At 37.7% G+C, this 25,172-nt stretch overlaps 1 protein-coding gene and 1 pseudogene across 1 annotated transcript; both read left to right on the forward strand.

Moving 5' to 3' along the window:
• Positions 1 to 8,556: 8,556 nt before the first annotated feature.
• On the forward strand, positions 8,557 to 8,676 carry LOC129890957 (5S ribosomal RNA; annotated as a pseudogene).
• Positions 8,677 to 20,141: 11,465 nt separating this feature from the next.
• Positions 20,142 to 24,642, forward strand: LOC129889269 (RNA polymerase sigma factor sigC). Its single transcript, XM_055964500.1, has 7 exons — positions 20,142 to 20,355; positions 21,976 to 22,133; positions 22,245 to 22,814; positions 22,903 to 23,133; positions 23,490 to 23,630; positions 23,731 to 23,931; positions 24,183 to 24,642. Exons 1-7 carry the CDS (start codon positions 20,268 to 20,270, stop codon positions 24,459 to 24,461), a joined length of 1,668 nt encoding a protein of 555 aa, XP_055820475.1. The 5' UTR covers positions 20,142 to 20,267; the 3' UTR covers positions 24,462 to 24,642.
• Positions 24,643 to 25,172: the final 530 nt, after the last annotated feature.

Here is a 25,172-nt window from a genome sequence, read left to right on the forward strand (position 1 = left end):
TAAGGCTAGAATAAAGTAGTACCTGAATCATCAAACAAGTGAAGGTACTTGTCGCATGTTCTTCTTAGTTTCCCAAGTAGCTTCCTCAACCTGAAGATGCTTCCATTGTACTTTTACTAACTTGATCTCTTTAGACCTCAACTTCTAGACATTACGATCAAGAATTAGAATTGGTTCTTCTTCATACTAGAGATTCTCACTTAATAATATAGTCTCCATTATAATGGTACTTCTTCAACATGGATACATAAAACACAGGGTGGAATCTAGATAAGCTAGGAGGTAGAGCCAACCTATAAGCCACTAGGTGCACATAATCAAGAATCTCAATGAGCCAATGTAGCAAGGGCTAAGCTTGCCTTTCTTGCCGAACTTCATAAATATTTTTAAGGGTGAAACTTTTAGAAATACCTGCTCACCATCCTGAAATGCCATATCTCTCACTTTATGGTCTGCATATTCTTATTGTCAACTCTGGGCTGCAAAAAATGTTGTTTGTATACTCCTGACATTATCCTGAGCATCCTTTACCAAATCGACTTCTAAAGGTTTCACATCTCCAGCCTCAAATCACCCTATGGGCAATCTACATTCCCTCCCATTAAGTGATTAAAATGGTGTCATATCAATACTGGAGTGATAACTATTATTATAAGAAAACTCACACAAGGGTAAGAGCTTATCCCAATGGCTTTCAAAGTTGATCACACACACCCTCAATATGTCTTCCAATACCTGAATTTTCCTTTTTGATTGACCATAAGTCTATGGATGAAATGTTGTGCTGAAAGTGAGTTAAGTGCCCAACTCTTCATGCAATTTCCCCCAAACCATCAAAGTAAACTGCATGCCATGATCTGAGATGATAGGAAGGGGAAGGTTGCTTATTTAGTCAGTTATAAACCACTACGCAACTGAAGTCATACTTTCCCAAAGTCTTAGGAAAACCCACCAAAAAAACCATGGCTATCCTCTTCCAATTCCCTTCAGGAATATGCATTCTCTGAAGTAAACCTACAGGCCTTTGATGCCCATCTTTACCTACTGACAGTTTTGACACTTATCCACAAACTTAGCTATGTCTTTCTTTATTCTAGGCCACTAACAAAGCCACTTCAAATCTCAATACCTCATAGTCACACCTGGATGAATAAAGTATCATGAACCATGAGTCTCTCAACATCTTTTGAATCAAGTCATCAACTTGAGGAACACAAATTTTTCCCCTAAAACTGAGCACACTGCCAGCATCAAGAGCAGCATCTTGAACCTTTCCAAACACCGTCTTCTTTTTTAGAACGCTCAAATTCTCATCTTAAAACTATTTGGCTTTAATGTCCTAAATAAAAATGGGTCTTACCTCAATACTATCCAATACCCCACCTTTTTCTGAGATACCCAATTGGATGAACATAGTCTCCAAAGCTTGAATCTATCTAGCCAAGGGCCGCTTAGATATACTCAAATAAGCTAGACTACCCATGATAACATTCTTTTGGCTCAATGCATCTGTCACCACATTGTCCTTACCCGGATGGTACTGAATGCTAACAACATAATCCTTGAGTAACTCCATCCATTTTTACTGCCTTAGATTTAAATATTTTTTATTGAACACATGTTGTACACTACGACGATTAAGGAATGTCTCACACTTGACACTATAGAAATAATGTCGCTAGATCTTAAGAGCAAACACTATCGCTGCCAACTCCATGTCATATGTCGGGTAATTCTTCTCATGAAATTTTAGTTACCACAAGGCATAAGCTATGATATTATTATCGTACATCAACACAACACCCAAACCCGAATGTGAGGCATCATATTAAATAGTAAAGTCTGTACCTTCAACTGGCAATGTCAGATTAGATGTTGTGGTCAGAAGAGTCTTGATCTTTTGGAACCTCTCTTCACATTTATCAATCTACTTAAAAGGTACCTCCTTATGAGTCAACCTTTTCAGGTGAGTAGCAATAACAAAACAAATCTTCATGAGCCATCGATAGTAGCTGGAAAGCCCCACAAAACTCCTAACCTCAGTCACAAAATTAGGCCGGACCTAGTTTTTGATTGCCTCAATCTTTTGGGGATACCATCACCCCTTCTTTTGAAACCACATGCCCCAAAAAGGCAATCACTGACAACCAGAATTCACACTTATAAAATTTTACATATAATTTCTATTTCCCCAGGATATCCAAAACAATACGAAGATGATCAATATGCTCTTCCTTTCTATTTGAGTAGACTAGGATGTCATTAATGAATACAATTACATGTGAGTCCAGGAAGGGTTTGAACACCCCATTCACTAAACTCATGAAGGTTGCAGGTGTATTAGTCAAACTAAATGGCATTATCAAGAACTCACTCATAATTCCTATATCGAGTTCTGAATATCATTTTAGGTACATCCTTAGGCCTAATCTTCAGCTGATGATAGCTTAATAAATAAGACCGGAGCATCCCACGGAGAAGCACTAGGACGATAAATCCTTTATCAAAAAGCTCTTTAATTTGTGTCTTAAGTTTCCCTTAACTCTGTTAAAGCCATACGATAATGAGGGATAGATATTGGGTGAGTGTTCCGCTCTAAATCATTACAGAAGTCTATATCCCTATCTAAAGGCATACCGAGCAAATCAATAGGAAACACCTTCTAAAATTCAGAAACTACAGGGATAGACGCAATAGAGGGAGACTTTGTATCAGCATCTCGAATATGAGCAAAATATTCTAAGAAACCCTGCCCCACTAGCTTGCTAGATCGAATGAAGGATATAATCTTAGTTAGTTTAGTCTTGTACACCCATTTCCACTCTAATCTTTCCCTCTCTGGGATCTCTAGAGCCATAGTCTTTGCATTACAGTTAAGCATAGTATAATAAAGGGAACAACCAAGTCATACATAAGATCACATAAAAATTAACTATTTCAAAAATAACCATATCTACCCAAGTTTGAAATCCCATAAATAAGACACAACAAGCATGGTACACATGAGTGACTATGATAGACATTCCAACATGGGTAGAAACTTGGATGGAGGCATTAAGTATATTATAGATCAATTCAAAACCTAAGGCAAATTGAACTAACACATAAGAGTAAGTAGAACCCGAATAAAATAAAATAGTAGTCATCCGGTCTTAGACATAGTACTTTTGATCACTACATCAGAGGCCTCAGCTTCTGTCCTGCCTAGAAAAGAATAAAATTGCACCCTGTCAGGATGACAGGCAACTTCTTTGCTTAGAAGCACTACTCTCTACTTGCATTACCATTTCTCCGGCCTCTACTGCCTCTATGTTTTCCTCCTCTCCCACTCTATGAACATCCTCTTCTATTATTACCTTTGCCCACTGATACCACTACCCTAGTCTATTGATGCACTAGATCAGTCATACAGGGGTGATGAAAGTCTCTCCTCATATGCCCTGGTTCTCTACAATTAAAGCAATTACTGTAAAGGGACAAACTTCTGGATGATGAGTATGAGGCTCCCTAACCATCCTAAGTAGAATTTTGTTGTGGAGTCCTTGAGTAACCACCTATAGACGCAGTCATGGATGATGTCACGACCCAACTCTGTCGACCGCGACTGGGGTCTGACCTGGACCCCTGTATATATATCTATTAGTTGTGGTCAAGTCAAACTATAGACATGCAGTGCATATAAATCAAGTGTACTTGAATCAGACTATAAACAATATGATATGTACATGAAAACCCCTATGGGTCATAATATTTCGTATATTTGTAGCCTCTTTTATTCATATCATGACATGAAAAGGAACGTAAGCCAACAAAGATGCCATAACATAACAACATGTATAATATATCACACAGACCCAGCTGAACCAACTGATATATACAACCCACATATACATATCTGCAGACCTCTAACAATATTAATGATAACATATAGTGGAACAGGTCCCCCGCCGTACCCCTAAATAACAAAATAATAATACACATCGATAGCCAGCCAACAACTAGGCTCTAATACAATGGAGCCTCTTCCAGCTGAGCTGAGCGGAATCCTAGGCTAACGGACTCCAAAACTTGTATCTGTACCTGCGGATATAAAATGCAACCCCCCAAAGAAAGAGGGTCAGTACGATATATGTACTGATTATGTAAAACATAACATAATACAACTGGAAGCATATCTGAGATAGAAGAACAGGGGATAAAATAAAAAATCAGAAATCTGCACCTGTACTCTATAAATTACAAAAGCATGCTTGTTCAAATTATACCATATAGTCGGCCCTACCAAGGATTCAGTGAATACATCTGTAAAACCATCATAGGCCCCATGCCATCACCACCTTATTACAACATATCATCATATATATACATACGTACCCGGCCCTCTAGTGAGGGGTGGTGGACAATGCAGTGAATTGTGCATGATTACTATTCTCGGCCCGGGACTCAGTGAAAAAAGTGCTACAGTATAGAGTAGTGAGTAACTATATGTAGTTTAAATCAATATTGGAGACTCAATAGAATAAGAAAGTTAACCTTTTGCCTGAGGACCCGAGTTGTGGTGCAGGCATCTCGAGTGTCCTCTAAATTCCATTCTGGGCTGTCTCAATTGTAATCTCGGGGACCCTAGACATGTATTAACATAGGGCCAAATCGTTTATGGACTCAAAACAGTTAGTATCATACAGTCTTTAAGACTTGGAGCCAGTACATTTGGTACCTCTTTAACATATAGAAGTTTCTAGGGAAATAGTTCAACTATTATAGGAGTTCGATATTCAGAAGTAAATAAGATATGCTAAGAATGGAGTTACTCTAGAACTCATATCATGTTTAACTTACAACTAAGACATGCCAGAAGAAGAAAGAGAATAAACTCTATATAGTTTGTACTTTCCTTCCTGTGGTCATCATGTGTATATTTTGTACCCGTCCCAGCCTGGGGCTCGGTGAACAATCATGGCATCATAACCTCATTTTCATTCCAAGTACATATGAAGATAAGGAAGAGATAGTTTTCCACACACTACTTTCTAACATATAGAAGACTTAATAGGCAATACTCAATTCTTATAGGGGTTCCAATACTAAGCAGTGGACAGGGATTATGAGGCATACTTGGAGTTTTGGGAATGGAATTATCCCCATATTTCATCCACAATCTACCTAAGTCTAAGACATGCCAACAGGAACGAAAGATAGCTTTACACACTATGTCAAAAACATGCCAAGAGAAAGCTTTACATACCTCTTATGAGTTACTCTTTATCCCGTTCGCCTTGTCGTCCTTTGAACCTATTCAATATGAAATTAATACGAATATTAACCACTCTTAGCTTTCCAGCATCTTAGGTTGCACCTTAGTATTAATGGAATCTATTTTCTTGTTCGTCTCCTCAACTAGTTCTTTAATTAGTTAAGGCGTTAACGAAAATTGGGCAGAACCTCCCCTATAACGTGCCCTATCCAAATTTCCAATTAGATCCCTAAACACTACATACAACCAACAAAAAAAACCTTCAGCATACGTTTAAACAATTCACTCCAACAATATACAACATAAACTCCAAACGACTCGCTTAGAATTACGATATCAAAATAGGGTGTCTAGCCTTTATTTTGTAACACCTTTAATTGTACGAAACGAGGGGTCGTGTGGATGAAACAAGAAGTAACCACACCCATTTTAGAATACATTTAGTCCCTGCAACACAACCCCCACACACCTGCAGCAGTACGCCACAAGCACAACCCTTTACTTCGACGACAATTCAACTATAACAACTCCAACTTAGTTTATTTCAAACGTCAAGCATCTCTATGATGTTTTCACATTTCCAGACACTTAAACAACATATAATACACTTCTTAACAATACCATAAACTCTAAATTAAGAGGAGAACTTTACCTTACCCGAAATTGGCCAAAACTGCCAAATTGCAACTCGGAACTTCTCCAAACGTGCTAAAATTAAGCGGGCTGTTTATATCCCTTCTCCACTGACCCAAATTGGAATTTTTGGTTATAAAACACTATTATATAACCGTGGAAAACCTCAAATAATTAATTCATGGAATGAAACTCGAAGGCTTACCTTGGCAGCCCCCAAACCCGTAGCTCTTCCCTTGGCCCTCCAACATTTTTCTCTACTTCTTTCTTACTTTTCTAGGTGTAAAGCTGAAGAACTAATTCCGTAGACATCATAAGATACATATATACATATCCATGTGATTGAGGAACACCGTAGATTAATTTACGGAGAAAATTTAAAGAACTTACCTTTAATTTCTCAAAACCATGGTTGCCCTTCTTTTTCTTCCAACGTTTTCTCTCCTTTTGTTCTTCACATTTTTTTCATTTATTTTGGCTGAAGATTTGGATGAGAAATGTGACTAAGAGTCACTTAACACATATATATACCCCTCTTTACAAGGTTCCACGTGGCAGCCCACTAGGGTGACACGTGGCAGCCTCTTAGGGTGCCACCTCAACCTATTCGGCCAATCATATGCTGCCATGTGGTAGTGGGTCCACCCCAAGCTGCTGCGTCACCTACTTGACCCTAAGTAGGTGCATAACCTGCTTGTCCAAGTAGGTGCATCACCTACTTGCTTCGAGTAGGCATGTCATTTCCTTATTTCTCTTTCGTGAGCCTATAATCTCGTCTTACTTCAAGAGACTATGCACTCCTTGCTACTTAAGCTCAATGTGTATTCAAGTAGCTTAAGTGTGTAGGACTTCTAAGTTAGTAGCTTACATAGGTAAGTTGAGTCCTACGACTCCTTACTTGGCCTTCAACTTCTTCTGACTCTTCATAACCCTATTTCCAAGCTTCCCTACTATGGGGTGTCACATTCTCCCTTCGTTTGAGTTGTTTAATAACATTTTAGACTATCCGGCTCACATAGTAACTTTTAAGAAGCTTAAGATACATTTTGAGCTCAAGAGTGTGGGGTGTAACATTCTTCCCCTTTTAGAACATTCGTCCCCGAATGTTAAATAAAACTTCCCTCAAGACTTTATACCAATTGTATGGAGATTGTTTTCTATTGCGATCACACATATTTTTATCTAAGTAATTAACATACGAGTTTTAGGAGTTGGGGTTACCTGTTGAAATCGAGAATAGGTATGAATACTTATGTTTTATGTCCGCTTCAATTCCTCAGGTCATCCCATTTTCTGGTTTTGGTTTTTGCTATAATATCTTGACGGAAGGCACGTCTTTAGTCTACAATCTTCTAGTTTGCCGATTTAAGATGATGATAGGTTGTTCCTTACAGGATTCCATTTCTTGGACATCATCTATGGAACATACCCTGGGTGGCTCGTTAGTACCTTTGTGAAGCATCCCTATCTGATGGACTAGGCGTATAGTTTCCAAATAAGGTGGTAAGCTCAACTTACCGGTCACTCTACCCACTTTACGAGCAACTTGACACAGTATAATATATTTTGGGTTAAGTTTTCTTTTCTAGGTGACCCTGTTATGAACATCCAATCATCAATTTGAACTCTGTATATCGATGTCGATTATTTGTATATCATTTCTGCCGACTCTGGGCTATTAGTCAATAGCTTGCTTAATCATGTCGGGACCTTTTTAGCTTAGTCTTTCTAACATCGACCCATCCAATAGGGGACTTACACGTCTTGCTCTACCAGTCTTGTACGGGGCCATTGGGATACTTAAGTAGTAATTATTATTATAGGAAACTTGATAAGTTCGATCGAGCCGCTTTCCCTCATTCCACTCGTCGGGTCGCCTTTTAAATTAATTAAGTAGATATATGCCCTTACTTAAAAGGGCTTCAGCCCCAACTGATCTACCATCTCCGTGATGGATAATTATCCCAGCTACCTTTGAAGTTAACAACACCAGCTCATGACATATCTTCTAGCATTTAAATGGTACGTTTTAGCCTATTCATCAAGTTTGAGGGTAAAGTAGTATACGAAGACTTATATGTCTTCCCAATTTCTTCGCAGAATGATTCTCAGTGGTTAACTGTAACTTGGTCTCTTTTGTCTGGGATAATAGCTATGAGGACTCCGTAAGGTCCTACCATTCTTTTACCCTATAATTTTATACCTTCTCGGCTGAGTAGGTAGCCTTTAATTGAAGGAACATGGGCTAATATCGTTAATCCCTAGGTAACATTCCCTCCAGAGTCATCTGTCGATGGAGTGCGAAGTGAGTCTAGTATCCCTGGTCATATTGTGGAATTTTTGACCTCATATATTACTTCCTGTCTTCCGTAAATTACATCAACTGGTACCCTTACCTTTGGGGTTTTGCTTTTTTGCCCTCAGAGTTGGATGCTAAGTGGTGTCGAAATTTCCTCGCCCACTGGCCCATATATCCATTCTGTGGTTTGCCTCTCATTAATTGGTACTATGTTGACGAACTGTGGCATTCAAGTGCGTCGTCGATTAGCAATTAGTTAATACTTCTTGTCTTGATTAAATCCTTTTTACAATACCCTCAATGTAACTTATAGTACTCCAGGAACATAATCTCATGTCGTTTTTCCACCGCTAGTTCAGATTCTTCCATCTCGCGCGATCACACCCGCACTATCGTACTAAATTTCATTAGAATTTAGAAGTTAAGCATGCTTGGGCGAGAGTTATACTGGGATGGGTGACCTTCCTGGGAAGTCCTCGTGTCGTGTTTCATAGTAATCCTTGCAATAATGTGTGGGGTACTCAACTTAGCCTAAGATTTATCTTAGCGTCGTCTCATTAGTCTTTATGTGTTGCCTTGCCCTTTCCTCTATTATCTTGCAACTGGTATAGGGGTAGATCTTTAGTTCCACTACGACCAGGTCCTTTTTTGTTCATTTTTGTTTAACTCCTCCTATTGTATTCACCCTTTTTTGTACGCACCCCTTCTTTAGGGTTGGCTACTAAGTAGCGCTAAAGTTCGTTCATATAGTGACCTTTAGAGCCACTTTGAGTTTTGTCTATCATTAGCTGGCATAGTTTTAAAGGAATTTTTGATATAATCTTGCCAATCCTATAGTAACCAGCTAGTCATATCCGTCTTATTTATACTATTTCACAATTTTTCCTTACCCCCACTTGTAACCTTCCTTACACATTCTCATGTCATTCTTTACCTTTACGAGAATATGAGAGAGTGCAAGAAATACCTTGTCGCACTTCTTTCTATTTCCTTATTTACTCCTTGCTCATCTTATCTCCTACCATAGGAGTCTTGTTATTTCTTTTCCTTGGTTATTTATCTATCGCAATATCATTTGCGACCAACTCTACAGCCAACATTTGACTTTTGACCCAGCATGGTGTCATTATCCTTCGTAGTGTCTCTTGAGTTATTTGATATCCTTTTATTGCTATACCCTTTTCTTTTCATACACATTCACCTTCTAGCGTTATGTCATTCAAGGTCTTGTTGAAAACTTCTTAACTCTATCTTGCATAGCATTCTGACTTCCATCCAATTATTGACGACTTCCAAATCTTCCTAACTTGATTTAACAAAGGATCTTATTGAAGTTTAAGCATCCATATCAATTATGTTGCCATATCAATTGCCTCCATCTTACCCTTGCAGTTTTCTCACTTGCTTCCCCCCTTTAGAGGGTACTTATACCCTTATCCGCTTATACCTTGATCTATGTCTCTATGCCCAATTTCAAATTCGTCCAGTCTCCTTCCTCAGTCTATTTGGTTCTGTATCATTTCCCCGTCTTTCTGCATTTGTTTTTGCCAACCTGATTATCCACGTACAGAACCTTGGCTAAATCACAAAGCGACTGGAACCTTTCCATACATAGTGCGACATCTCCTCTATTAATTTGTACTTAAGTAATGGGACCCATGGAACAACTCACCCAAGGACACATTTTACTTATCCTTATAAAAGTTAATATACACTTGTAGCCATTCTAAATTTTCTTTTAACTAGGCAATATTTGTATTCCGACATTCATTGTCCAAGGTTCTCTTGGAGTAGTGGCTTTCCCAACCTATATCCTTTATTTCTTGGGATGAATAGAAGTTGTGCCATTTATTCCTTAAGTTTGTCGTCTTTATCTCTTAAGAGTTCCATTATTTTCGGGGCGACGTTGTGTACCCGCATCATTCCTTTATATCTTAAGCTTCATGCTCTTGCTGCGTACTCAACGCAGGCTTTTAACTTAGTTAGCATCTACCAAGTGCGCCTTATTAACGGTCTCACTTTTTCCCCGTACTGTTATACCATACCTTTAAATCCATACTCATATTCAGTTCATGATATCTCTCTGGGGGTGCTTCTATTAGAATTTCTTTCTCCAATTAGTTGATGGGAAACTAATAAACTGTTATCATAGAACACTTTTCAACCACTGTTAAAAGAAAACTAGAGTCCTTTAAACATCACAATACTTCTTAATGTTTAACTTCCATGGTTCCCTTCCAGGTTAATCCTCAAGTTGTGGATGAATTATCTAGTTCACAGCTAAGGGTTGAGGGCATGGTACTTTTCATCAAAAATGAGACCCGATCGTTAGACATTGGCCCTTCTTAGTTGGTCCCATCCTCAATATCTCCCAAGTTGTCTTATTAGTACTTCATATCAGTCACAATTCTATTTTCCTTGTCTTAATCATACCGTTACTTCTTTTAATAATAGCCCATCACAGGTTATCCATGTATCTCAAGTCAGTCGGTGCCTTAATATGTCATTCTATCCAGGTCTACCAGTCTTCCCTAGCTCATCTCCTTAGGGTCCTAAGTCTTTTCCAACTTTAGTTTACCACATCAATATCGACCTTCTAGTTTCTTAGAAAAAATTGGGCAGAGTTTCCTCTATATTTCTTACTATCCCACAACCTGCATGCAGAAAATACCAACAATGGCTCACATGGCCAACATATATATATATATATATATATATATATATATATATATTCATATCGTATTACCGCCACACTGGACTTTCAATATCATCTCATATCGCAGCCACACAGGGCTTTCAACGTCAATAATAATATAAAAATACTAGACTTACCTCGTATGTCTAACTTCAAACTGCATCTATTGCACTTCCTGTCTGCTTTCCTTTCAGGTTTCAACTTTACATTTTAATAGTACTTCAATACCTAACCCGACGGATATCTTCCGTGCCTTTACTTTACTTACCTACGTGCTTCGTAATGTCCCATGTCGTCAATTACTTCTTTCAGTTGATGTCGTCCTTCTATTAAGATCCAAGGTTAGTATAAGAAATTATCCTATGACTCGAGTCTATAGCACGATCTCAAATATGGAAGAAAAGTAACATTCTAAATGTCCTGTAGCCTCTTGTTCATAGATGTGGCGCATAACACATCAATAATCAAGACTCTACTAGACATGGTTTGCAGACACTCCAAGGATGAACTGCTCTGATACCACTTCTGTCATGACCCAACCCCGTAGGCTGCGACTGGGGTCTGACCTGGACCTCCATATACATATCTATCAGATGTGGTCAAGTCAAACTATAGACATACAGTGCATATAAATCAAGTGTAGTCGAATCGGACTACAAAAAATATGATACGTATATGAGAACCCCCATGGGTCATAACATTTCGTATATCTATAGCCTCTTTCATTTGTATCATGACATGAAAGGGCACGCAAGCCGACAAGGCTGCCATAACATAATAATATGTATAATACATCACACAAACCCAGCTGAACCAACTGACATATACAACCCACATATACATGTCTGCATACCTCTAACAATATTAATGACAACATATAGCGGGACAGGGCCCCCGCCGTACCTCTGAATAACAAAATAATACTACACATCGATGGCCAGTGCCAACAACTAGGCTCTGATACAATGGAGCCTCTTCTAGCTGAGCTGAGCGGAATCCTAGGCTGACGGACTCCAAAACCTGTATCTGTACCTGCAGGCATGAAATTCCCCCCCCCCCCCTCCCCCCCGAAGAAAGGGGGTCAGTACGATATATGTACTAAGTATGCAAAACATAACATAATACAACTGAAAGCATATCTGAGATAGGGGAACATGGGATAAAATATCAAATCAGAAATCTGCACCTGTATTTTGTGAATTACAAAAGCATGCATGTTCAAATTATACCATATAGCTGGCCCTACCAGGGATCCGGTGAATAGATCGGTAAAACCATCATAGGCCCTGTGCCATCACCACCTTATTACAACACATCATCATATCATCACATATATACATACGTACCCGGCCCTCTAGTAAGGGGCGGGGGACAATGCAGTGAATTGTGCACGATTACTATTCTTGGCCTGAGACTCGGTGAAAGAAGTGCTACAGTATACACAGTAGAGTAGTGAGTAACTATATGTAGTTTAAATCAATATTGGAGACTCAATAGAATAAGAAAGTTAACCTTTTGCCTGAGGACCCGAGTTGTGGTGCAGGCATCTCGAGTGTCCTCTAAATTCCATTCTGGGCTGTCTCAATTGTAATCTCGGAGACCCTAGACATGTATTAACATAGGGCCAAATCGTTTATGGACTCAAAACAGTTAGTATCATACAGTCTTTAAGACTTAGAGCCAGTACATTTGGTACCTCTTTAACATATAGAAGTTTCTAGGGAAATGGTTCAACTATTATAGGAGTTCGATATTCAGAAGTAAATAAGAGATGCTAAGAATGGAGTTACCCCAGAACTCATATCATGTTTAACTTACAACTAAGACATGCCAGAAGAAGAAAGAGAATAAACTCTATATAGTTTGTACTTTCCTTCCTGTGGTCATCATGTGTATATTCCGTACCCGTCCCAGCCTGGGGCTCGGTGAACAATCATGGCATCATAACCTCATTTTCATTCCAAGTACATATGAAGATAAGGAAGAGATAGTTTTCCACATACTACTTTCTAACATATAGAAGCCTTAATAGGCAATACTCAATTCTTGTAGGGGTTCCAATACTAAGCAGTGGACAGGGATTATGAGGCATACTTGGAGTTTTGGGAATGGAATTATCCCCACATTTCATCCACAATCTACCTAAGTCTAAGACATGCCAACAGGAACGAAAGATAGCTTTACACACTATGCCAAAAACATGCCAAGAGAAAGCTTTACATACCTCTTATGAGTTACTCTTAATCCCGTTCGCCTCGTCGTCCTTTGAACCTATTCAACATGAAAGTAATACGAATATTAACCACTCTTAGCTTTCCAGCATCTTAGGTTGCACCTTAGTATTAATGGAATCTATTTCCTTGTTCGTCTCCTCAACTAGTTCTTTAATTAGTTAAGGCGTTAACGAAAATTGGGCAGAACCTCCCCTATAACGTGCTCTATCCAAATTTCCAATTAGATCCCTAAACACTACATCCAACCAACAACAAAAACCTTCAGCATACGTTTAAGCAATTCACACCAACAATATACAACATAAACTCCAAACGACTCGCTTAGAATTACGATATCAAAATAGGGTGTCTAGCCTTTATTTTATAACACCTTTAATTCTACGAAACGAGGGGTCGTGTGGATGAAACAAGAAGTAACCACACCCATTTTAGAATACATTTAGTCCCTGCAACACAACCCCCACACACCTGCAGCAGTACGCCACAAGCACAACCCTTTACTTCGACGACAATTCAACTTTAACAACTCCAACTTAGTTTATTTCGAACGTCAAGCATCTCTATGATGTTTTCACATTTCCAGACACTTAAACAACATATAATACACTTCTTAACAATACCATAAACTCTAAATTAAGAGGCGAAACCTTACCTTACCCGAAATTGGCCAAAACTGCCAAATTGCAACTCGGAACTTCTCCAAACGTGCTGAAATTAAGCGGGCTGTTTATGTCCCTTCTCCGCTGCCCCAAATTAGAATTTTTGGTTATAAAACACTATTATATAACCGTGGAAAACCTCAAATAATTAATTCATGGAATAAAACTCGGAGTCTTACCTTGGCAGCCCCCAAACCCGTAGCTCCTCCCCTTTCCCTCCAACGTTTTTCTCTTCTTCTTTCTTACTTTTCTAGGGGTAAAGCTGAAGAAATAATTCCGTATACATCGTAAGATATATATATACATATCCATGTGGTTGAGAAATACCGTAGATAACTAACTCATGGAGAAAAATTAAAGAAATTACTTTTAATTTCTTAAAACCATGGCTGCCCTTCTTTTTCTTCCAACGTTTTTTCTCCTTTTGTTCTTCACGTTTTTTTCCTTTATTTTGGCTGAAGATTTGGATGAGAAATGTGACTAAGAGTCACTTAACACACATATATATACCCCTCTTTAGAAGGTTCCATGTGGCAGCCCCCTAGGGTGACACGTGGCAGCCCCTAGGATGCCACCTCAACCTATTCGGCCAATCACATGCTGCCATATGGCAGTGGGGTCTACCCCAAGCTGCTGCGTCACCTACTTGACCCTAAGTAGGTGCATCACCTACTTGCTTCGAGTAGGCGCGTCGTTTCCTTATTTCTTTTTTGTGAGCTTTTAATCTCGTCTTACTTCAAGAGCCTATGCACTCCTTGCTACTTAAGATCGACGTGTACTCAAGTAGCTTAAGTGTGTACGACTTCTAAGTTAGTAGATTACGTAGGTAAGTCGAGTCCTACGACTCCTTACTTGGCCTTCAACTTCTTTCGACTCCTCATAACCTTATTTCCAAGCTTCCCTACTATGGGGTGTCACATTCTCCCTTCCTTTGAGTTGTTTAATAACATTGTAGACTATCTGACTCACATAGTAAATTCTAAGAAGCTTAAGAGACATTCCGAGATCAAGAGTGTGGGGTGTAACATCTGACTAGATCGGTTAGGCTATAAATGTTTACCGACCTAAACCTCTAGAGTAGGAACTATTGTAGTTACTCGTATTTTTGGATTCTTCACCAAGGCCTTGTCTTGCCCATCTCGTCGAAGTCTTTCCACTTTTTCACAAAATCAGTTACTTCATTGAAACTTCTATTTTACAGAGGTTATGTGAATAGAATAAACCTGCAATTCTGGATTCAAACCTTTGACAACCAATCGAATCATCTCTTCATCAGTGCTCATCAACTATATAGCATATCGAGACAAAGCATGGAACTTAGCCTCATAAGTGGCTATAGTCATGCCATCGTGCTCAAGAGCCATGAATTCATCTTTCTTTTGATCTCTTAAAATCTGGGGCACATATTTCTGTAAAAACAAGGCATGGAATTGGTCTAAGTGAGTAGTGTCAAGACTGATGATCGACATTCCACAAAGTCTCTCCACCACTATTTTGCCTCGCCTTGAAGCTGGAAAGTCACTAACTCAACCCCATGCTAGTACACAATACCTAACTTATGAAGCCTCTCATAACAATCCAAGATGAATTCATAAACATCCTTATTCTTAGAACCATGGAACATGGGAGGCTTTAGCTTTAAGAACGTAGTCAGCATCTCTTGCTCAGAGCCAGTCATCACTGGGCCCAAAAGTGGATAGAAAAAGGCATCAGTACCTAACACTCTATCCATCTTGGGGACCATAGCAGCAACTGGATAAGTGACTGGAACTTTCTCAACTTGCACCGTGGGAGTGGCTCTAAAACCAACCAACCCATTCAAAAAAGTCAATACCTGTTAAACCATCCCCAAATCCAAAAGGAGAAGTCCTTTAGTCTCAGCCTATGTTCCCTCCTCCAATTTTGCATCCTCCGCGATCTCAATCTCCATATTCTTTTCCACCTCAGTCTGGGGTGCGGGAGGGTCCTCTTCCCTTGGTACGTTCTCAACTTCAGTTTCACCCTTAGTGGGTTTTGCTCTTCCTTGGCCTCTTCCCTGCCCCTTCCTCTACCTCGACTTCAATCGCGTCCTCTCACTACTGACCCTTAAAACAGCATCGCGTGTTAACCATCTACGCATGAAAGAGTGAAAGATACTAGATATTAATTTGGATCGCTAGATACCAATTGGAATCAAGTCATAGCACGACGATAGAAAGAAGATTGAGAAATTTTCTAAAGTCTTGTAGCCTCTCGAAGAAAGTATAGTCAACTCTGTACCATTCCCAAGACTCTACTAGTCTTTTTTTGGTAAAACGAGATCAACGAACCTAGTGCTATGATATAAACTTTTGTCACGACCCCGATCCATCGTGAGAGACACTCACACTAATCCTATGTTAGGAGAACCAAAACTGACCAAACTAGAACAAACTTATAAACCCAAAGATGCATTTAACGAGTGAAAATAGATTAAATATAGTTTAAAAATTGAGTTCCCATAAACTCAGGAAATTTAACAAATTAATGCAGAAGATAACTCCCTAGAACCTTAAAGTCATTGTGCCAAAACTCTACTAAAGACCTAGAGTAAGGGGATGCAACCCTGAAACAGTAAATGAAAAATAAAAGTCTGAAAAAGTCTAAGCTCGAAGAGAAGGGACTAAGAACCAAGATGAATCTATGAAAGCATGAAAGAATTGTCTCACCCTTGATTTCGTCGGTAAGTGATCTCCTAACTGAGGTTTCTCAAAAGCCGCCTGAAGATGCGTTGTACTCAACAACAAAAAAAGCAAGTGCAGAATCAGTATACAACCACAGTGTACTAGTAGGATCACACGGCTATTTCCAGTAAATGAAATATGCACAAGAAACCAGAACATAGTAAGGCAAAAAAATATGTAAACATGACATAGTTATGCCAACTCTTAATCATTATGCCAACCCATACCCAAACTATTAGTGTACTGGCGTGGTACCCATTCCAATAGTTAGTGTACCAATATGGTACCCGATAAAATTATATGTCGTCATGGCATCCGGTCTAATTATATGCCGGTGTGGCACCCGATTCAATTATATTAGTGTGGTACCCGATCCAAATGTACCGGCGTGGTTTCTGATCCAACATGAATTCACACATCACAATCGCAACCATAATAAATATGCACAAATACTTGCACGACCAAGTAATATATTCATTACATGCAATTTGATCACAATACGTAATTTCAATTCATATTCTTCTTTATATCCTAATCATATATTAAGCATGAAATAATAGTGAAGTATTTAACAAGCACATATAACACAACGGAAAAATACAACCATCAACTACCTCGAAATAGGCCTTAGAAAGTCTAATGAAATGGAGCATTTCCTTTTTCCAATGCATTGGCTCATTCTTGATCTAAAATATACAAAGAATACATATAATCAATGAACAATGACCTAATTTATCTTGATTATATCAAAATCCTAATTCTTGGCCAATTTCATGATCATCTCCCCAGTTAGGGTTTTTTCCATCATTAATTTCAGCCGAAATTTTCCCTAAGTGAATTCCTATAAATTCTAAGGTCTAAGAATCGAATTACACGTTAGAGGAATGAATGACTTACCTTTACTAAATATATTGGTGAAAAACATAAAAAAAAGCCTTAAGTCACCGTTAGCTCTTCCAAAATGAAACTGTAGAAATAATAGCATTTTTGGGACCTTTCCCTAATAAAACCCGCAACTGGACCGCTATAGCGACCTATCCCGCCATAGTAGTAGTATTCCCTCTATAGCGGATTGTACAGAGATAGAAACTCAGATTTTACATCCCAACCTTCATTTCACAACACAACCTCAAACTTTGACGTTCTAAAATAACCCTTTCACGACAAGATCAATTTTGTGCATTCCACTTGCCTGAATTCGATTCCATAAAGTCGTACGAGCTCCTTAATGTCTTGTCTATCAACTCAAACAATCAAAACCCAGAAATCAATCCTAATATATTATTGGAAATAATCAAAACCCAGAAACCAATCCTAATATATTACTGGATTACCCTAGATGTCATCTAACTCTAATTTCATCCAAGTCTAGCCTACTCTCAAAATTTCTAAGTTACTACTCAAAAGCTTTTTGGCCCATATTTCTTCCACATTAGCTTATCCATAACGACGGAAATGGATCGTTACAATTAGGATACACGTAGGTATGCCCTAACTCAATACCAAGTCTTGAGTTCTCAATTGCCCCCACATTGCTAGCCATAAGATCGATAAATACATTTTTAGGACTAGCAACACTGTGACACATTAACCCCTCCAAAATACATGTTTAACTACACCTCTTATTGTCTGATATCCTACTTTGATTTTGTATTTTACTGGATTGATTGCCTAAGAATTGTGAGCTAATACTCCCTAGTACTTCCTCATATGAAATATCTTTCTCACCCTCCATAAGGCTTGTCGCTCCTTCACATCCTTTAACTACCTAATTACACAATCATTTCTACCGTATATACTAATCCTTTCTAGTTTGAAATAATTATATATTGTCTCATTAATTGATAATTTTGTACTAGATTTCAAATCAGATAAACCACTCCTTCATATTTCAAGTTAGACATGTATAAAATAAATTAAATACATGTATATTTGCTACCAGATACATTCTAAAAATTTAAATACATAGGAAGAGAGGTGAGCGAGAAAGGAGAGAGGCGAGCAAAATAGGAGAGAGCCGAGCGAGATAGGCGAGAGACAAATGAGAGAGTCAGTGTATCCCAGATACATGCAAATCACACTAAATACATGTATCTGGGATACCAAATATATTCCAGCTACATTCTGAAATGTATATACATAGGGAGAGAGACAACCAAGATAGGGAGAGAGGTGAGCAAGAGAGCCAAGTGATAGAGGAGAGAGGCGAGCGAAATAAGAGAGAGGCGAGCAAGAGACTTAGGGTATCCCAGGTATGTGTGACTCATGCTTGGATACGATATATCTAGAACATATTACACCAATTTCACCTGCATGTATCTGAGATATATATATGTATCTGAGGGCGCCAAATACATATCTGGTGCAATAAATCTGATACATAATGTAATTTCAAAAACTAAAATGAAGGCATGTGATTAGACCCTAAATTAGTGAAATTTGTGTTGTTTACTTAAAATGAATTGAATAAATTGTCTTGACCCACTTTAATCTCCTAAAACCAAGAAACTTTAAATCTTGTGAAAAAAGTTTTATTTATTTTTAATTATTTTCTTAATACATTTGTATAGTTTTTGTGTCAACACCCCCCCCCCCCCTCCCCGCAACTCACCCACACAGAAGCGCACACACTTTTTATTGAGATATATTTCACTTGAACATGTTTCAAAACAATGCAACACTTGGATGTTTTTAACAAAAACAATGAAGTGGTGAATGAGTGGAAGATTTGATCCATGGGGTATTTCAAAGTTGGTGAGATAAATTTCTGGAGTATTACTTTCTTTTGGTCATTTTTATTTGTCTATTATACATACATACATATATATATTACTTATTCAGTTTAAAAAATCAAGACATAATTTATTATTTTATATCCATTTTATCCTTATTGTTTAGTATCATTTATTTTTACATTTTTTAAATTATTAAATTTATTATATTCAAAAAAATAATATAGTAAACTTATAATTTTATTAATTACTTCGAGGTGTTTCAAATCAAACATTGCAGATAAAAATGAACAACGGGGTTAATAAAATTATATGGGAAAAAGTAAAATGACATGTATTGTTTATCGTGATCAGAAAAAACCCAAACTATTTAGCTTCCCTGTTCAATTCCTATTTTATTCACTGTGCATATGAAATTAACACCTATAGCAATGAGTCTATGGCTTCAAATGCTTTTGACCATTGGAAATTTAAAAGTAAATAATTGAAGATCCCATATATGGTCTTATGAATTCAACGTACGATGACTCTTTGAGAGCATTTTCGAGTTGGTTTTCTGGATATTTATATTTAATTATATTTTTATGAATTACAAAAAGATTGAAGTTTATGTTTACCTAATTAAAATACTAAGTGATTCAACTTATCAAAATGGATTAATTAAATTGATTTTATAAATATGAATTGTAATTATCATTGAAAGGAAAGGGTTTCTGCCATTTAAGTGGGATAAAGTATTTGATTTTTAAAGTAAAATTGAAGGAGGAAAGTGATTTTCATCCAAAACAAAATGATTAAAAGAAAAATCGAAATCTCAAAAAGACAAAACTACATTTTTTTATTTTTTTTAATTTTGGTGTAACTACAAAATATCAAATTTAAAAGAAAAAGTATCTTTTTAGAGAGAGAAAATGGAAATTGTGGATATAGTCAATAGAACTAGTGAAGGAAGAGGGAGCCAGCACAAAACAAATCGATGGGAAACCAGTGGCTCAGGTCTGACAATACCTGTATATCCAACTCCAAGTTTTTTCCTTGCATCCAAACCCCTTCTGGCAAATGGGTTTTAGGCTGCACCTCAAATGGGGTTTCTCTGTCCAACCCCCTTTCTCCTCCAATTCATCATCATGGCCTTCTTCACATTCTTGTGAGTACATCTAAAGATTCTACCTTTTTCTTTCAGTAGTAAAGATTTTAGCTTATGTTACTTTGAGGCAAAATCCCTCTAGGGAAAGAGGGAATTTGTTGATGGATCAATCATTCATTTGTTGAAACCTAGTTGTTTGGTGTTGAATTGTTGGATTTGTCTTCATCCTTGTTCCATTTCATCATGATCAAGAACTGTATGTGGATATGTGATTAGTTGCTTTATTTCAGTTGATCCAGTAATATGGTTTACCTCTTCTTCTTTTTTTATATAACGGTGGTGTCTAGGCTAAGTTGCTTAAGACTCTTCAAAAATGTCAGCAAGTGTGCATCGAATTTACCAAAAGTAGTGTATTTTTGGAGAATCCGAACACCTACTAATCTTTGTGAAGATTAGTGCGAGCATAGTATAAATACACGTCGAGCTGAATGCTGTGGGTGCAAGCAACCTACTACTCATAAGCCATATCCACCTTGGAGTCTCATTCTGACCTAGTGGTAGTATAGACATGTTTTTCATTCTAACAACCAGGAGATGGTTACTATAAAAAGTAATAGCATGAAGAATATTCTACGTATAATACATGAATGACCACATAATTAATGAGAATATTACTAATGTAAAAGCCAAAAATTACAATCGGACACCAGATTATTCATGCAAAATTTAATGTCAGAGATTACTTCCAACAGTTTATGAAGCTATGCTGCCTTTGTTCAGAGAGTGTTACCATACTCAAATTATACCCCAGTTCTCTTAGTGTGCTAGTGCTTCAACAGTATTTTTAGAGCAAGCTATTACATGCAACTTATAAAAGTTTCTTTCCTTTACCAATTTACCAAAAACGATCAACATGACGTATAATGATCGTCCATTCCTTTTTCTGTTCTTTTTCCTCTGAGTGAATGATGAAATCCATTGGATGCTACAAGATCCTTTTCTCATTGTACTAGTGTGATATGTGATAAGCAGACTATATTGATTTTCCCTCCGCAAACTCCACATGTGGGATTACTCTAGGTATGTTGTTGTAGACCATATTGATTAAACTAATCCAATTATATGGGGAACTTGAGCGAGTTTGTCACTGTTTCTATCTTTTCCAAATGCATATATCTTAACTTTGAGAGAATTCAAAACAGAATTTCTGGTTGCATCATATTACCTTACACTTTGTTGTAGTTGGTTATAATCCAAAATAACTTGTCTCCACCACTATTGTTCTGTAAACAAATTGATCGTCTCTTCCTTTTAACATCTCATGTTCACACCAAATATAAGTGACTTTTATGGTTCTGGGGACCAAACGTCCTAGTTCCTCGTTGACGAGATTTGACCGATAGTACAAAATGGGTACTTGAAATTCTTTTATGCTTAAAGTAATTTTGGAATTTTGTTTCTGCTATAAACAACGTGCTGCTGATATAGTGTTGAAGAAACACAACAATTCAGTTCTGTAACTTCACGAGATATTCCTTCAATCTGGTCCCACATGCCTCTGAACCAAATTAACCTGAACATGTCATTTTAATTGTATAGTCTTCAACATTAGTCAAGTCAATTTTCATTTTCTCACCCACAGAGACTCTTTTATTAATTCCATTTCATCTTCATATACAGTCAAAGGACGGGAGGCTTTATATGATCCAGCTAGGTCTCTCAAACCTTTTATCAACGGGGACTGTGAACCTTCACATAGTGATCCTTTCAGAGTGCAGACTTGCTTATCTGACCCCCAACTGTGGACTAGTGATACATCAATAACTACAGAAATAAAGGTTTTCATCTTCTCTTTGTTAGAAGTAAAGCCTATCTTAAGGAGTATCTTCTCGTTGTTAGTCTGTTCTATTATTTGCATGTCATTGCTTACTTGTACTCTCTTTCATCAGACGCGAATCGACAGAGGGTCCCCTAGCAATGTATATGAAGATATTGGCAGTGATAAGATTGGGATATCACCTAATGGGGAGAAACCAACATATTTGAACACAACCAAATCTCCTCATTTTAGTTTACTGATGAAAAATCTTGATCTTCTGGAAAACATGTTTGCTGATTCCGAGATGTCAAGATTAGAAAGAGATATTTTGGTGCAACTAGAAAAGCTTGGAGCTTTAGAATTCTTTCATACTTGTCTCTCAAGGACACATCATTCTTCTACTTTTCCTAAAGTTCTTGACGTGCCAAGGGAGCTTATTAAAGAAGTTGAGAAACACGAACTTGTTGGAAATGCAATAGATAAGGTTGTCGTACGTTCTAGGAAAAAACAAGAGAGGAAGTCAAGAAGAAACAGAGCATCAAGAAATGCTAAAGACATTATTACAGTGCAGCCGCATTCCAAAAACATCCAGGAGGATTTGCAACAGCCAAAGTTCCATTCTGGGAAAAGAACTCATGCCTCTAGAAATAAAAGACACAAAATTGCTAAGAATGAGGCAGAAATGTCAAGAGGTGTTAAGGTTGTCTCCAGTTTTTATTAAGATATATTGTATTACAGTTCTTAAACATTCAAAGCACGTATTAATTTGATTCTTCACTATAAAACAGTTGGTGGCACAATTGGAAAGAATCAGGTCAATCCTTGAAGAAGAAACTGGTCGAGTAGCTACTTTCAGTAGTTGGGCAGAAGCTTCTGGGCTTGAACAGAAGGAGTTGCAGCAGCGCTTGCATTTTGGTTGGTATTGCAGGGATGAGCTTCTGAAAAGTACACGGTCCTTAGTCTTATATCTGGCAAGAAACTACAGGGGACTTGGAGTGGCATTTGAAGACTTAATTCAGGTAGTGAACCATATCTTATTGGAATGACTTTATTAACTCCATATATAATCCCACTTTAGGCATAGAGGCAGTAGTACAAATACACCCTTCTGCTTGAAATCCAATATTTTTTTTAAATCATTTTAAGAAGTAGAACTTTAAGAGCTTCGCCATATGTTGGAAATGCACTTTGCTCGCGTGATGCAACCCTATTGCATCAAGTTGCTTGCACATAGTAAAGAATAGAAGTAGGAAATTCACAATTAAATCAGGATAAATATTAGCTGGAAGAGGAAAACTACTATATGCTGGAAGCTATCTTTGGATGTCATATTAGCTGAAATATTTACTTTTTCCTTTCAATTGTTTTGCTACAGGCTGGAAACATGGGTGTTCTACAAGGTGCTGTAAGATTTGACCACACTAGGGGATACAAATTCTCAACTTACGTTCAGTATTGGATACGAAAATCATTGTCAAAATTGGTGGCACAACATGCTAGAGGGGTTCGAATTCCCGTATGTATTTTTTTCTGAAGGAAATTTTACTCATCTTCTTTCAATTTCATCTAGGTATAACAAAGCTTTCTCTCTCTTTCTTTTCAATGTTATCATGCAGTTCACAATATGCAAAGTAATAAATCAGATACATAAAGCTCGAAAAACTCTCAGTAGGAGCCGTGGAAAGTTTCCAGCTGATGATGAAATTGCCAAGTTCACGGGTCTATCAACAGCTAGGATTGCAATGGCTAGTAAATGTCTGAGAGTTGTTGGTTCAATTGATCAGAAAGTTGGAGATTGCATCAGTGCAAAAGTTTTGGTAAAAATCTGTGTCCCTCTCTTCTTTTTTTTTTTCCTTTTAAACAGGTCTGCTTATCTGTGTTGATTTCGGACGTAATGATATGACAGCTTGAAGAATGTGCATAAACCCGTTTCTTCTCGCATCATATCTTTGTTTGGTGAAAGTAGAAATGTACCTTAAGCACTTCTACCATTCTATCTAACTAGGCTTTCCCTGCTACATTGTTTTCTGGAAAAGTATCGTAACGCGATTAACTCATTGCTTGGCAGGAACTCACACCTGATAAATCAATTACAAGCCCAGAGGAAACTGTCATGAGGCAAGACGTAATAGACAATATGTATGCTCTTTTGGAAAGCTTGGATCCAAAAGAGCAGCAAGTAATATATTTTAGGTTTGGTCTTGAAACTCATCAGCGCAAATCACTGGAGGAGATTGGGAGGCTTTATGGAGTTAGTAAAGAATGGATTAGGAGAATAGAACGAAAAGCTCTCACAAAATTAAGAAGCGCAGATTATTTCCAACATATAACTCATTACTCTATGTAGCGTTAGACATTGCATAAACATTTGTGTTTACCAGCTCGTAAACCTGATCTCAGCGTAAAATTTTCTTGTATACTTCTTTTGTATAGACTAGTCATATAGTACTATTGAAACCTTTTATGTTTTGCATCTTGTATAGTTTAAAGACGTGTGATAAATAAAATTACTTCATTGATTTTCAGCACTCATTCTTCAACAACAGATTCACTGATGTTTCAGCTCTAGTTATTGCTGTTCTCCAAAGCCGACTTTTGACATGTCCCAACCCGCCTCGTCCTATTGCTATCCCTAGACAAGGGTAAGGTTAATGAGACCATATATAAGAAGTAAGAACTCACTGCTGTTGGATTCTTAAGCATGATTAGTTTTTCATTTTTCTTCTCACATGACTTAGATACTCACGATGATAATGTAAAACAACAACAACCCCCAGTGAAATCCCACAACGTGGGGTCTGGGGAGGGTAAAGTGTATGCAGACATGACTCCTACCAAGGTAGGATGGTTGTTTCCGAAAGACACTCGACTCAGTAAAATCAAAAAAAGGAAGTCAGATACGAATAAGAAGTTCAAAGCAATAAGAAAAAGCAAGTAACGAAAGCAGTCCAGATAAGATAGAGCAATCAAAATACAGAAAGTACAGAAAGTAATGAAAATAATAAATAATACCAGACATCAGACGACAGGAAATTATAGTACGCTAGTACACCTACTA

Source organism: Solanum dulcamara, chromosome 5 (assembly GCF_947179165.1).
Source record: "Solanum dulcamara chromosome 5, daSolDulc1.2, whole genome shotgun sequence".
In the NCBI taxonomy this organism is placed as follows: domain Eukaryota; kingdom Viridiplantae; phylum Streptophyta; class Magnoliopsida; order Solanales; family Solanaceae; genus Solanum; species Solanum dulcamara.